We start from the raw sequence: 13,174 nt of genomic DNA, 5'->3' as shown, positions 1-13,174 counted from the left end.
GTTTAGCAAACAAGCTTCACTGCCTGAAAATTCCACATTTCTGCTCACCCTGATCAATTATATTTTCTCCATGACAATTGGTATATTCTGGCTTGTCATCTGAGAGGATGAGTGTTTTTTTTTGGGGGGGGGTAACATATTACTCCTTTACTTTTCAGATATGCACTTTGATGCATATGTTGACAATGAAATCTGAGCAAAATGCTAGAATTTTATTTTTACAGTCATTAAAGTGATGTGCAACTGTTGTAACTGTTGATGTGCCTAATCATCCTCTGTCAAAACAACTGCGCATCCTGAATACTAAACACGAAACAATTATCCTGATAAGGGGTTTAAATATTAAACCTGAAATGTGTTCTTTTTGGTGGATTTGAAACATTTCTTAATTAATTTTTTAGATTTTCATCAAATATTCAAAAGGAAAAGATGTAAACAAAGGAGTTAAATCTTCTAACATCACAGACATATGACAGCACAAATGTAAACAGATAATAAAACATATCTATGTAACAAACATGAATACACATCATTGTTGATTGAGGCTTAAGTATATCAGCTTAGGTACATGTATTTCCATCCCCACACCTTGTGTTGGATATCAAGGACTCGTTCTTCAATCTGTGAGTATGTCGTGCTGCCATCCGTCCTGTAGCCACTCTCTGGCTCTGAGTGACTTTTGTCTCGGTCTGGGTTGCTGACGATCTTGTACGTAGATAACACTGGGCGATCTAGAAAAGTATACAACAGGAAACTTATGGGATGGAATTTGTAACATTTTGCAGATTAAAAAATTAAGTTGTTCCTGCAGACAATTTCAGACAAGGGCTGTTTGTAAAACATGCATGCCCCCCTATATGGGCTATAAGTTGTAGTAGCAGCCATTGTGTGAATACGTTTTTTGTCACTGTGAACGGTGGTGGTGGTGGTGGTGGTGTAGTAGTAGTAGTAGTAGTAGTAGTAGTAGTAGTAGTAGAAGTAGTAGTAGTAGTAGTAGTAGTGGTAGTAGTAGTAGTAGTAGTAGTAGTAGTAGTAATAGTAGAAGTAGTAGTGGTGGTAGTAGTAGTAGTAGTAGTAGTAGAAGTAGTAGTAGTAGTAGTAGTAGTAGTAGTAGTAGTAGTAGTAGTAGAAGTAGTAGTAGTAGTAGTAGTAAAAGTAGTAGTAGTAGTGGCAGTACTAGTAGAAGTAGTAATAGTAGACATGGTAGAATAAGTGGTGGTGGTGGTGGTGGCGGTGGTGATGGTGTAGTAGTAGTAGTAGAAGTAGTAGTAGTAGTAGTAGTAGTAGTAGTAGTAGTAGTAGTAGTAGTAGTAGTAGTAGTAGTAGTAGAAGTAGTAGTAGTAGTAGTAGTAGTAGTAGTAGTAGTAGTAGTAGCAGTAGCAGTAGCAGCAGCAGTAGCAGCATTACAATACCAATACTTAAGAATGATCAAATGGGAAAAGGTAACCTAGCACTGGCAGTAAATATGGGGCTCATTTACAGGTCAGTTTTGGAATCTCTGCTGTAAAATGAGATTTTGAATGAATTAAAGGGAGGCAAATCTGTAATAAAAAGAACATGCATAAACCGTAGTTGTTTCCCTTGTTTGAACCATGCTAAATCCTTAAAATGCCTATTTCCAGTAACTGTGACCTTCACCTGTGACCTTGACCTTTGACCTAGTGACCTCAAAATCAATAGGGGTCATCTGCGAGTCATGATCAATCTACCCATGAAGTTTCATGATCCTAGGCGTATGCGTTCTTGAGTTATCATCCGGAAACCATTTTACTATTTCTGGTCACCGTGACCTTGACCTTTGACCTAGTGACCTCAAAATCAATAGGGGTCATCTGCAAGTCATGATCAATCTACCCATGAAGTTTCATGATCCTAGGCGTATGCGTTCTTGAGTTATCATTCAAAAACCATTTTACTATTTCTGGTCACCGTGACCTTGACCTTTGACCTAGTGACCTCAAAATCAATAGGGGTCATCTGCGAGTAATGATCAATGTACCTATGAAGTTTCATGATCCTAGGCCCAAGCGTTCTTGAGTTATCGTCTGACAACCACCTGGTGGACGGACCGACAGACCGACAGACCGACCGACAGACCGACATGAGCAAAGCAATATACCCCCTCTTCTTCGAAGGGGGGCATAAATAATTAAGTACCTGAGTGAAATCTTCAGATAATAAGATTATTATTATGTTAACAAACTAATTAAGAAAGTAACTTATCATTTCTTCTTGTAGGGATAATCTGTGTGCAGTAAATTTCAGCAAAATACAGTAATCAAAAGGCTTTAAGACCCTTGACTCTGAAATGAGGATATGCACTCTTAAAAAATCTTAAATAATTCTAAAAACACACTATCACTGTTCAGAGATGATACTCTAATGCGGTTTATGTTTTGTGTCATGTATGACAGTGGTACTGTTTGTTGAATGAACATTCACAAATATTGTATTTTAATCAGCAAATTATTGCTTTTGTATTTTGCTTCTTTTGATATTTAATCATTCAGTAATGAAATCATTGGTAATCAAGTGCACCAAGCTGTCTATGTACACCGAGCTGTCCAGGTTCGCACAGACAACATCAATGTTTTCGTGAATACTGCCTAAGTAAATATTACAAACTGTTTATTTCAGATAAGCCAAGGCTGGTTAGCTAAGATAGAAGAGTGCAGATGTATGCAGTTGGTCATGAAATAATTTCTACAGCTATTGACTAGCAATTTACAACTAAATTGTGTAAACATATTCAGAAAAAAAGATGATTAAGAAAATATTACTTTAAATGGCATAGGCAAATGAATGATTTTATGCTTTAAAGTAAAGTGATGGAAAAATAAAACATAAATAGGCAAATATAAAACAGTAACAAACTGATGTCGACGGAAGAGTGAAGTTCTTGCTGTCTTCTAGCAGACTGTCTGAGAATCCGCCTGTTAGAAAGCTGTGACTTTCTCACATCAGATCTTGGCTCTAATACCTGAGTTCTGTTGATGCTATGGCTCCTGTGAGGATCTACAAATAAACAAAACTGCACAGTTAAAATAAGTTTACATGAAGGAATAGTTTAATCCATCTATAATTCAACCAATTTTTAACATTCTTTAATTGCCCCCCCCCCCCCCCCGCCCCCCCCCCCCCAAAAAAAAAAACAACAAAAAAACAGCAGCAGCAGTCTCCACCGTGTGTATTTTAACCATTTTTTAATTGACCCCACCCCACAAAACAGCAGCAGCAGTCATCACTATGCATTTTAACTTTAAATAACACCCCAATACTGCTTATTTGCAACCTGCTGTGGGGATCCTTATCTTTTCAGCTCAATACATGGCTACCGACTAGGTACTGTGAACATCAGATTACTACCAAAATGACTTATTATGTTTATTTTGAATTGTTCATTTCAAAGTACAACCTATCAAACACAGAGTATAGAATCTAATAATCCAGCTCAGTCAAATAGACACAGCAGTAAATATGTGATTGTTTACACCTTCAACAGCACATCAGATTAAAACAGAAATTATTTTCACCTTAAATGTCAATAAAACATTATTATTATCAATATCATTATTATTATTTATTGTTATTAAAATGATTAACAATACACATCAGACATTACACACTAAATCTGAAATAAAATACTTCATTATTGAAATCCTCCACAGCCATGTTTCAGCCAGTCAGTTAGAGACAAGCTTATGCTAAGAGATTATATGGCGGGCCAATATACTGTTAGAGACATAGATGTAATCTACATCTCTGATACTTTGTATTATTACAAATATGTCCACTGGAATAGCACATGGAAAGAGGATAAAGATTCCATAAACAAGTCCTTGAATAAGAACTCAAGTAATGACTACTTTTGCAAAATGTTAACAGAAAATATATTTGTACATGTTAATGTATTATCATTTAATAACATACACACACAAAGAAGGATAATCAGAAGAAAACACTCATAATACGAATTTGAACAAAAATGTAACAGATTAAATGCTTAAAAAGAACAATTTGAAAACAGTTAAAATCCTTGGGTTCATGAATAGCAATTATTATTTGTATACAAGTTAATGTTGCAATTGCTTTTCGTGGCTAGGAAATAAAAACCTACTCCTTTGAATAGGTTAAACTAAATCTGCTATCTAAAGACTACATCAAACTTCAAAGAAAGTACCTCAAATTGATTTACTAAATTTGGATCAATCACATCATTCACCACAAATCCAGCTATAATGCTGCGATAATCTTGCTTCAGTGTTTTTCATCATTTGAGCTGCCTCATGCAAAAATGGGTCTTGATTAACATGTGGCCAACGCTATTCCCAACCAGCACCTCTGTTATGCTAGGTTTCATTATTTTGGTAGTGGCATGTCCAGTTAATCTTTCAGTAAAAACTTAATAGCTGGAAATTGCAGATATAATTCAAATTTTGACCCAACTTTCATGACTCTTATAATTATGTTAACTGGTAGAAGTGCTGGGACGGGGACATACTCCGGGTTCTCATATTATGCAGCCTCAGGCGTGGATGGACCTCAAAAACCTCGAAAATACACACAATGGTCTCATAAGAAAATAGGGAAGCTCTTGACCAGATTGGGCAAATGCGCAGGCTGGTCTGGAGCTATGCTGGACTCATATGGCATTAAAGCCATTTTTGCACGACATGGCTCATTTTACCAAGCATTTAGCGCACATAAATCAGAGTCAATCATATGAATCACACATGAGCTAAGGATTAGCAGCTGCTATTGAGAAATGTGTATTAAGCATGATTATGCCACAAAAAGCAAGCCTACAACATCTTCTTCATATATCAAAAGTTTTCCCACTAAGTGCCGGGCTTTTTTTCCTTTTGTGAGAATGGCTGTTTTTCACGATTTTGGGAAATTCGAGACTCACATTTTCACAACTTCAAGAAGTTCGCAACTTAAATTTTCACCATTTTAGAAAGTTCGCTTATTTTTTCACAATTTTGAACAGTTCATGATTCATTTTTTCACAAAATGGGGGGGGCCAAGGCCCCTTCACAAAAACAGGAAAAAAAGCCCTGTACTGAATAATCAATTAAATTGCTTTCACAGTGAACTAAGATAAACAAGAGCACCGCATAACGGGTGCCAACGCTCGGTTGTGAAAGCTTGTCAGAATTGTTTTTTTGTTTTTTTAGAGGTCAGTGACCTTGACCTTTGACCTAGTGACCCAAAACTGTGTGTGGCGTGTAGAACTCATCAAGGTGCATCTACATATTAAGTTTCAAAGTTGTAGGTGGAAGCACTTTGATTTTAGAGCCAATGTTAAGGTTTTAGCACGACGCCTACGGCGGACGGCTGACGGCAGACGACTAGCTGGCTATGACAATACCTCGGGTTTTCTCCGAAAACAGCCGAGCTAAAAATAAATAAAACACGCTATAATTGGTCACTGCTGAATTTTGAGACACAGCAGTAGAAGTATTTCATTAAAATGCAAATGTTATTGTACTTTTTATTGCTGTTTACACATATGTATAAACTATTTAAAACATTTTAATTGTTTGTTTTTAGCACACACACAAAAATAAAATAAATTATTGTACAGAATAATCAAATATTGCATAAAATCATTTGTATAAAATTTGGTAACTAAACATTTACATTTCTAGCCAAGACCCTTACTGATTGGAGGCAGAACATAAATAATAGTTGGCGTGCTTTGACTCTCCCTCCTGACTGTAATAAAACACATTTTATAACTTTCCAAAATGCCAGATTTGTCCTGGACATGTTCAATATTTACAATATAATTATCATAACTAGAACTTGTGATATTTGTGACAATACCCCCTGGTGCTGCATGTTTTGGAATATAGCAAGTTGTATGAAAAAATGCATCCTTGATCACGGCAATTTTGACCAAAACTTGACCTTGAGGTGTCAGTGAAAAAGGTATAGAAGTTATTTTCTCATCTAAGTTTATATAAAGCATTTGATCCATTGTGTGGCCAGTTTGGATTCCAAAGTCATTGATTGGAGAAATTAAGTAGAGGGCCAATATAAAATGTTACATACCAGATATAACACGTGCAGATGTTCTAATTTCATACATATTCTTAGGCTTATTAAGTAAACAATACTAATGTCATTCAAATTCTAAGTTAAAAAAGATGCATAACTTTTGTAACTTTGAATACAGGGCAATCCAAATAAGGAAACATGCTGGCAAGTTTTAAGGTTCAACATTGAAAAATGTAGAGCGTCTGCAGACAAGTTTGTGTCAACTCTAAGTTGCAAAAAGAGGCATTTACACAACTTAATATCGTAAGAAACAATGCCTGCATGCTTATATGTTGAACATTGAAAAAAGTAAGAGAAGGGCTGGCAAACAGACAGATGCACAGACGGACCGACAGACAGACTTGCATGGTGAATGCAGTGTACTCTCTTTACTTTGCAATGGTGTATATAATTAAAAATAAAGAATAAAGATTAAAAGAAAAGAGTTTATGTTAGTAAATAGCTCAAAATATGAAAGGTGACAGTATAAAGACGGATTAAGCAAAAAAGAATGTATTGCATGAATTTAAACAACTGCAAAACTATTGTTTGATTAAAAAAAAGAGTTTAAGTCCCACCAGAATGGTTTGACAGGTTTGGTGCGGATAGAATGTTGACTGTGACCAGACTTTCCAAAGTGTCGTCTGCATCCCTGTCTGACTCTTCTGCTTCTTCACGTACGTCTTCTTCATGTGCTGCATTTTCAATGGCCATCATCTGAAACGGCCATAACAATTTTTTAGTTCTTGTATTGAATTGCATACTACAGACTGCAAATGTGCCGCAATTGAAAAACAATATTTGGATATAATTAGAGGCGGGCTGAAGGCACAAAATAAAAAAGTAATGGTGTACATATTTGTTTTACATTTCTGAAAAACACATCCAGCTTATTATGCTGTTATTCGTTAAAACAAGAGCACCGCATAATGGGTGCCAACGCTCGGCTGCGGGTGCATTTTTGAATAAATAAAAGCTTGTCAGATTTTTTTTTTTTTTTATTTAGAGGTCACAGTGACCTTGACCTAGTGACCCAAATATGGGTGTGGCATGTAGAAGTCATCAAGGTGCAGCTACATATGAAGTTTCAAAGTTGTAGGTGGAAGCACTTTGATTTTAGAGCCAATGTTCAAAACCTTGACAAAATTATAAGGTTTTAGCACTATGCGGACGACACAACACGACGAGCTGGCTATGACAATACCTCGGGTTTTCTCTAAAAACAGCCGAGCTAAAAATAACCCGTGTAATCCTAAAATTTATATGCTTAAGAATTATTACTGGAAAAAACAACTCTGCCTGGTAAAAAATTGGATGCGGAGCAAAATGGACCATGGGGGCACCTAAATTTCATGTTACTAATTTTAGAAACAGAAAATACTATAAACATCTTATTAAAATATTTTAGCCTAATTTATAAGATAATTATTAAACCCAGTGTCTGATGTTCAGATCGTGTTTAATCACAACTGAAAGCTTTCTTTAGAGATGTTTTTTGATCACTATCAAAGGTTCTTTAAAATGACTTTTGTACCTATTTAATTTCATAGAGCTAGTGACCTTGAGCTGGGTATCTTAAAATTGATAAGCTTTCGTTTTCCTCCCGAGTAACCATCATTCCAATTTGCAAAGTTGCATGCCTGAGGATTCCCTAGATATCATGCTGAAAAAATGAACAACAGACAGACAAAACAACTGACCGACAGGTGTAATTCCATATATCCCCACTTCTTCTATGGCGGGCAAAATGTATTACCGCATTATGTTTTTTATTCAGTTACACCTGCACAGACTCAATGCTCAATTGTGTTTGAATAGAGCAAAGAGAGCTCTACAGTTTCATGTACCTGTTTTACCCGTTCCCTATGAAGATGTTTGGCCGCCATTTCGTCTCGTTTCCTTCTTCTGTCGTCCCAGTTCTCAACCCCGGGCCCTTCACCATGGTGATCCCTTGGATGCAGCTCCTCAAATCTCTTGGCCGCTGCTTGGACCCCTGCAGCACCAAAAAATGAACCTTTTTGGGGAAACTCAGCATAATTCATGTGCAACAGATTAGCCTGTGTAATCCACACATGCTAATCAGGGACAACGCTTCCACTTTCATGGATATCTTTTTGTAAAATGGAGGTCTCTTCTTAACACAAATACAGTCTAGGCGGAAAGTTAAGTTTGCACAGACTAAAATCTGGGACCGCACACTATGCACTTGAATTCAGCACAGTTTTCTCAGAACAATGCTCAATCTGCAAAACCACCTTAGTATCAGAATGAGGGGCAATCTGAAGGTTTAAGAAAAGGAAAGTTTATCTCTTTCCTCAATACAAAGGTTAAAATGTGCTTCTTCTGAAAAAGTTATTTCAATCTGTTGTCTTACAACTTACATGCTTTTTGAAATTTTTGCTTAAAGTGATAGAGTTCCTCAATTGAGTGAATAAACTGCTAATATTCTCAGATATGACTTGTACTGGTACCATTCTCAAGGCAGTGAGGAAATACATGTACACTGTTGTAGCACAAAGGTTGAGAAATGATCTACCACTCATAGTTTACCATAGCTATTTCACAATAAGCAATGGAATATAGATCTTGTGTTCAGATTCTAGGTTACAATAAACATTTACAGTTTTTGGATGCTGATTTTATTGTGGATCTAATATAGAATAAGAAAAAGACATGGTGTGTTCTTTAAACACATTACATCATGTGCAAATCTTACCTTCCAAAGCCTTTCTTTTCACTGCATCGGCAGACCTACTTCGTGACCTGGTAACCTTGACTTCCTTTTTATCATCAGTTTTGTTGCCCTTTTTGTCCCCTTGACCTTTCGAACTGACCCTCGACACAGATGCACTTCTTGGTCGAATTAAAACACCTTTAGTTGGCTTACCTTCCAAGTGACTCAACTTTGAAGAAGGTTTCTGAGATGCACTAGAATTACTTCTCTTCAATTTTTGCTGGTTTTCTTCTGTTTTGGACTGGTTAACAGGTTTTCCAGTCGGTTTTGAACTGGGTGGCTTTTTTTCGGCATGTTTGGCACTACTAGACTTTGTGTTGGCAGCAAAAGACGGGGTAGATTGTCCGTTTCTGGCAGAGAAATCAGGGCTACTCGAAACATTTGACAATCTACTGCTGCTTCTATGTTCCTCCTCTCTGTGCTTTGAATCAGTCCAATCTTTGTGTTCTCTTTCACCAACGTGCTTGAGATTCCCAGGTTTAGAATCCAATATATTTTCACACTCATTGCTCTTCCATTCCATTGAACTTGATTCCAGCCTTCCCACTCGGCTTTTGCTAAAACTGTCCCGCTCTTGAGCAGATTTCCGTACTGACTGACTTTTAAAATTTTGAATACCCTTTAGAATTTTATCAAGAGCACCAAAAGCTGTGATACCCATGTCATGTAACTGAGCCGCTGACATGAACTCCAAGTCTAACAAATCAATATGATTCTCCGCAAATATTCTCACATACTTATCAACATCAGGAATCTGCAGACCTTTCAACCAAAATTCAACTTCGGTGTTACACTGTTTGGATGCTGCAAAAGGACTAACATTAAAAGTGTTTCTGTTAACAGGAGAGTCAATCTGCCTTGTTAAGCTCTGACCACTCAAACCAAACACATCTCGTACTTCTGGCTGAATATTTTGTCTGTTGAAGTCCACAATGGAACATGGTAACTTTTGTCCATCTAAGCTTTTGTTGGTGGTCCCAGACTGAACAAGAATTTTTGTACCATCAACAACGTAACATTCTGTGCCGCTATCTGAAAAGTTACTTGCCAAACCCAATCTTATTTGACCATTCGCTGGATCAATGAAAATTTCAGTGGGCTCAGGTGGTTGAGTTTGGAAAATGTTTGACTGGCGACTACTTGGTGTTTGGTCCCCATTTGTATGCAACTCTGGTTTTCTTGCAGCAAATGTGAGTCCAAACGGTTTTGCAACTGTCTGAGTTTCTGCAATGATGTCATTAGTTTCTAAACCAACCTGAACGCCATTATTATACTCTGTAAGACTTTTAGCTACTGATGACTTTTTAACAGTAGCTGAAGACTTTTTTGCCAAATGTAAGTCATGTCTTGATTTTCGTGCAGATGAATTGTCAGGTTTTACACTAGATCTGTTTTTATCTCTTGCCTTTAGAGCATTATTTTCATTTTTTATCAAATACTTTTCACTTGTCTTGGCAACTAGTTGTGTTAAATCTGGTTTGTTTTTCTTTACTGAATTACTTCTTTTAAGTCCAGCAGTGTCAAGTTTTGATTCAGCGTTAACTAATTCTACTGGTTGGGACCCATTTGTGACATCATTTGCTCTTGTGTCTGGTACAGATTTAGCTTTTTCAGCCCAGTTTTCACGATGAATAATACCTGTACTAGCTTTCTTGAGAACTCTAGTTTTTAAGTCGGATAACCTTCTATAATCTATATCACTTCCAATTAATTCAATGTTTAATTTTTCAGTTATTAAATTGATATTAAATGTTTCATCTTTAGGCAAGCTTCTACTTGATTTCCTTGTTTGGCTTCCTATGGACTCGGTTTCATTGTCAATTAAATCTTTGCTAGATTTGTAGGTCCTGATTTTACCTGCGCCCCCATGTTCCCATCTTGATCCACCAATTTCTTTTCTGAAAAATATTTAAAATAAAATGTTATTGGTGTAAAAATTAAAATTCTGTTGAACAAATCCTTTGGACCAATATAAAAAAGTGGTCTTCAAAGCTGACTATGTTTGCAGAACCAAGAAAGCATAGACACAGGCCTACACAGATGGGTCAACAACAGTTGCATTCAAGAGAGGGATAGCTAGGGAGTAGGTGCAGTTCCCAGATGGACTGTGGCAGACAGAGGCAATACCAACAGGTCTCCACTACATGCTACAAAGCTGAGGAAGAAGCCTTGATCTTTGCTAAAAACATCATCAGCAGCAAGGTAGACCAAGACTCCCTGATAGTTCCTCGAAAAGATGCTTGGTCAGTCCTGGAAGCAGCCACATCAAACAAACTGCTATGCCTCACAGAAGCAATATAAAACATCAAGTGTTTCAGCATCATAGTAGTCAAATGTTTCCCTCTCACTGTGGATAACACTGAAATGATAAGGCAAAGCTGGGAGTGGGAGAAAACCACCAGAAGGAGTTTAGTCAGTCAGTTTAGAAGAAAAGAACATCATCATCAAAAGCCTGCAAAGATCTTAACAGCTACAGGACAGCTACCATCACCTGCCTGGTCTTGAACACAGGTTCATTTTGCAGACTTGGAACAGGAAAGAATAGACTTAACCAACAGATTAACAAGTGATTGCACCTTGCGCCGTCTCTTAAATGACCCTGTGGAAACAAACAGCTTAATACATCCTCCAGGAAAGCTGAGATCACAAAGAGGCGGAGGCTGTCCAGAGGATAATTCATTTCATCCTTACCTCCAGACTCTGTTTTAGAAGCAATCTGAAATAAGGTGTAAAATAAACATTGACTACTGATAATGTCATGGTGTTAAGATTGTTGTTAGAATAAATTAACAAATATTTTAAAAATACCACAAACCTTAATACCCCCTGCAGACTATTCTGGTCTTCTTCCACATAGTGCTTGTGTATCATGTAGGCCGTTTCTAGCTCTTCAATATCTTTATGCAGTTTGGCATTGCTGTCCACAAGTGATTCATACCTCAAGTACAATGTAAAATGTTTTAGATAGTTACAAATTATAGTTTATTGATACGGGTAAATATTTTAATGCAGATCTAACTAGTAATACATCTTTGAAAATTTATTTAAAACAAGAGCAATGTAAAACAGGTGCCACCGCTCGGCTGCGGGTGCATTTGTGAATAAATGAAAGCTTTTTATTTTTTTTAGAGGTCACAGTGACCTTGACCTTTTACAAAGTGACCCAAAAATGGATGTGGTGTGTAGAACTCATCAAAATGCAGCTACATATGAAGTTTCAAAGTTGTAGGTGGAAGCACTTTGATTTTAGAGCCAATGTTCAAAACCCTAACAAAATGTTAAGGTTTTAGCACGACACGGATGGCGGAGGACACGACGACGGACATGACTAGCTGGCCATGACAATACCTCGTTTTTTTTTCCAAAAACAGCCCAGCTAAAAAACGACTCACGTGTATGTTACTAACTTAGAAGATCATTTGTTAGAACAGAGAAACACTGAACAAAAACATGTTTTCAACAAATGAACAGTTAACGGCAGAGAACAACAAGATCTTCCTTTTTAAAAATATAAGAACTTTAAACGACAAAGAGAACTAGTTTATTAGGTTCACAATGTATTAAATAAATTTTCTTTAGCGATCACATCTTTATTAAATTTTATGAAGGAGATCTAATGCACTGAGTCTTTATGTCAACATTACTTGATGGGCCCAATAAACATGGTGCTTTGGCTTTTACCATAAGAAAAATGTGTCAAGTTTCAGTGAATTAAAAAACAGGAATTAAGCATTATATACACACTGTTTATCCCTGGATTTTAATTTGCTGACAGTATTCATTGTAGGTCCAATTGCTTGTCCACAGTTTCATCATGCTTCTGTTTTATGTGCAGTGGAGACACTGTGTTGTCCAGTGTTTATCTGTTGGTACATGGAATGGAAGAAATATATTTTCAGGTGTTTCTATAGTAGGTAAGAGTCAAAATATTTTTTTTAATGGATTTCCTAAACGGATCGACTTAAAAATCTGGGTGAAAAAGAATTTATAATTTCTGTTTGAGTTTGAAGGAAGTAGAGTCATTCAGGTCTTTTCCGCCCTATGCCACGGGTCACAATATGGGCCCCATTCCCAATGCAAATCTGGTAGTTTTTTCCCAATTGAAAAAAAAAATTCCCAGTTCCAACTTCCAACGATTGCAAAGTTGATTTTTTTCGGCCGCTAAAATGTGCAAAATAACGTTACCTTAATGCTCAAACTAAACATTGGGGAAAAAATGCTTGTTTTGAGCCCGGCTTCATATTGATCAATACTGCGCGCAATGTGCAGGTAATCATTAATCATCAAAAAGGCATCTCACAACAGCAAATAATACATAGCCAAAATAAGAAAAAAGATTTGAAAAGTACACCAACAATTTCGTCCCTTTCAACAAGCAAAAAGAAAAACAACAAAATC

General features: G+C 36.7%; 1 protein-coding gene across 1 annotated transcript in view; it reads right to left on the bottom strand.

Annotated features, from left to right (window-relative positions):
- Window positions 1-12,641, bottom strand: part of LOC127876510 (uncharacterized) — a 28,988-nt gene extending 16,347 nt beyond the window's left edge. The window contains exons 1-7 of the mRNA XM_052421809.1: window positions 12,521-12,641; window positions 11,592-11,714; window positions 8,759-10,674; window positions 7,890-8,035; window positions 6,621-6,759; window positions 2,875-3,015; window positions 589-731 (exon numbers count right to left, since the gene is read on the bottom strand). Coding sequence (XP_052277769.1) covers window positions 589-731; window positions 2,875-3,015; window positions 6,621-6,759; window positions 7,890-8,035; window positions 8,759-10,674; window positions 11,592-11,714; window positions 12,521-12,558 — 2,646 coding nt within the window. The 5' untranslated portion in view covers window positions 12,559-12,641. The remainder of the gene's footprint in view (window positions 1-588; window positions 732-2,874; window positions 3,016-6,620; window positions 6,760-7,889; window positions 8,036-8,758; window positions 10,675-11,591; window positions 11,715-12,520) is intronic.
- Between the last annotated feature and the right edge of the window lie 533 nt (window positions 12,642-13,174).

The sequence above is a fragment of the Dreissena polymorpha genome, chromosome 4 (assembly GCF_020536995.1).
Source record: "Dreissena polymorpha isolate Duluth1 chromosome 4, UMN_Dpol_1.0, whole genome shotgun sequence".
In the NCBI taxonomy this organism is placed as follows: Eukaryota; Metazoa; Mollusca; class Bivalvia; order Myida; family Dreissenidae; genus Dreissena; species Dreissena polymorpha.
This window is presented reverse-complemented; position numbering and strand designations above follow the sequence as displayed.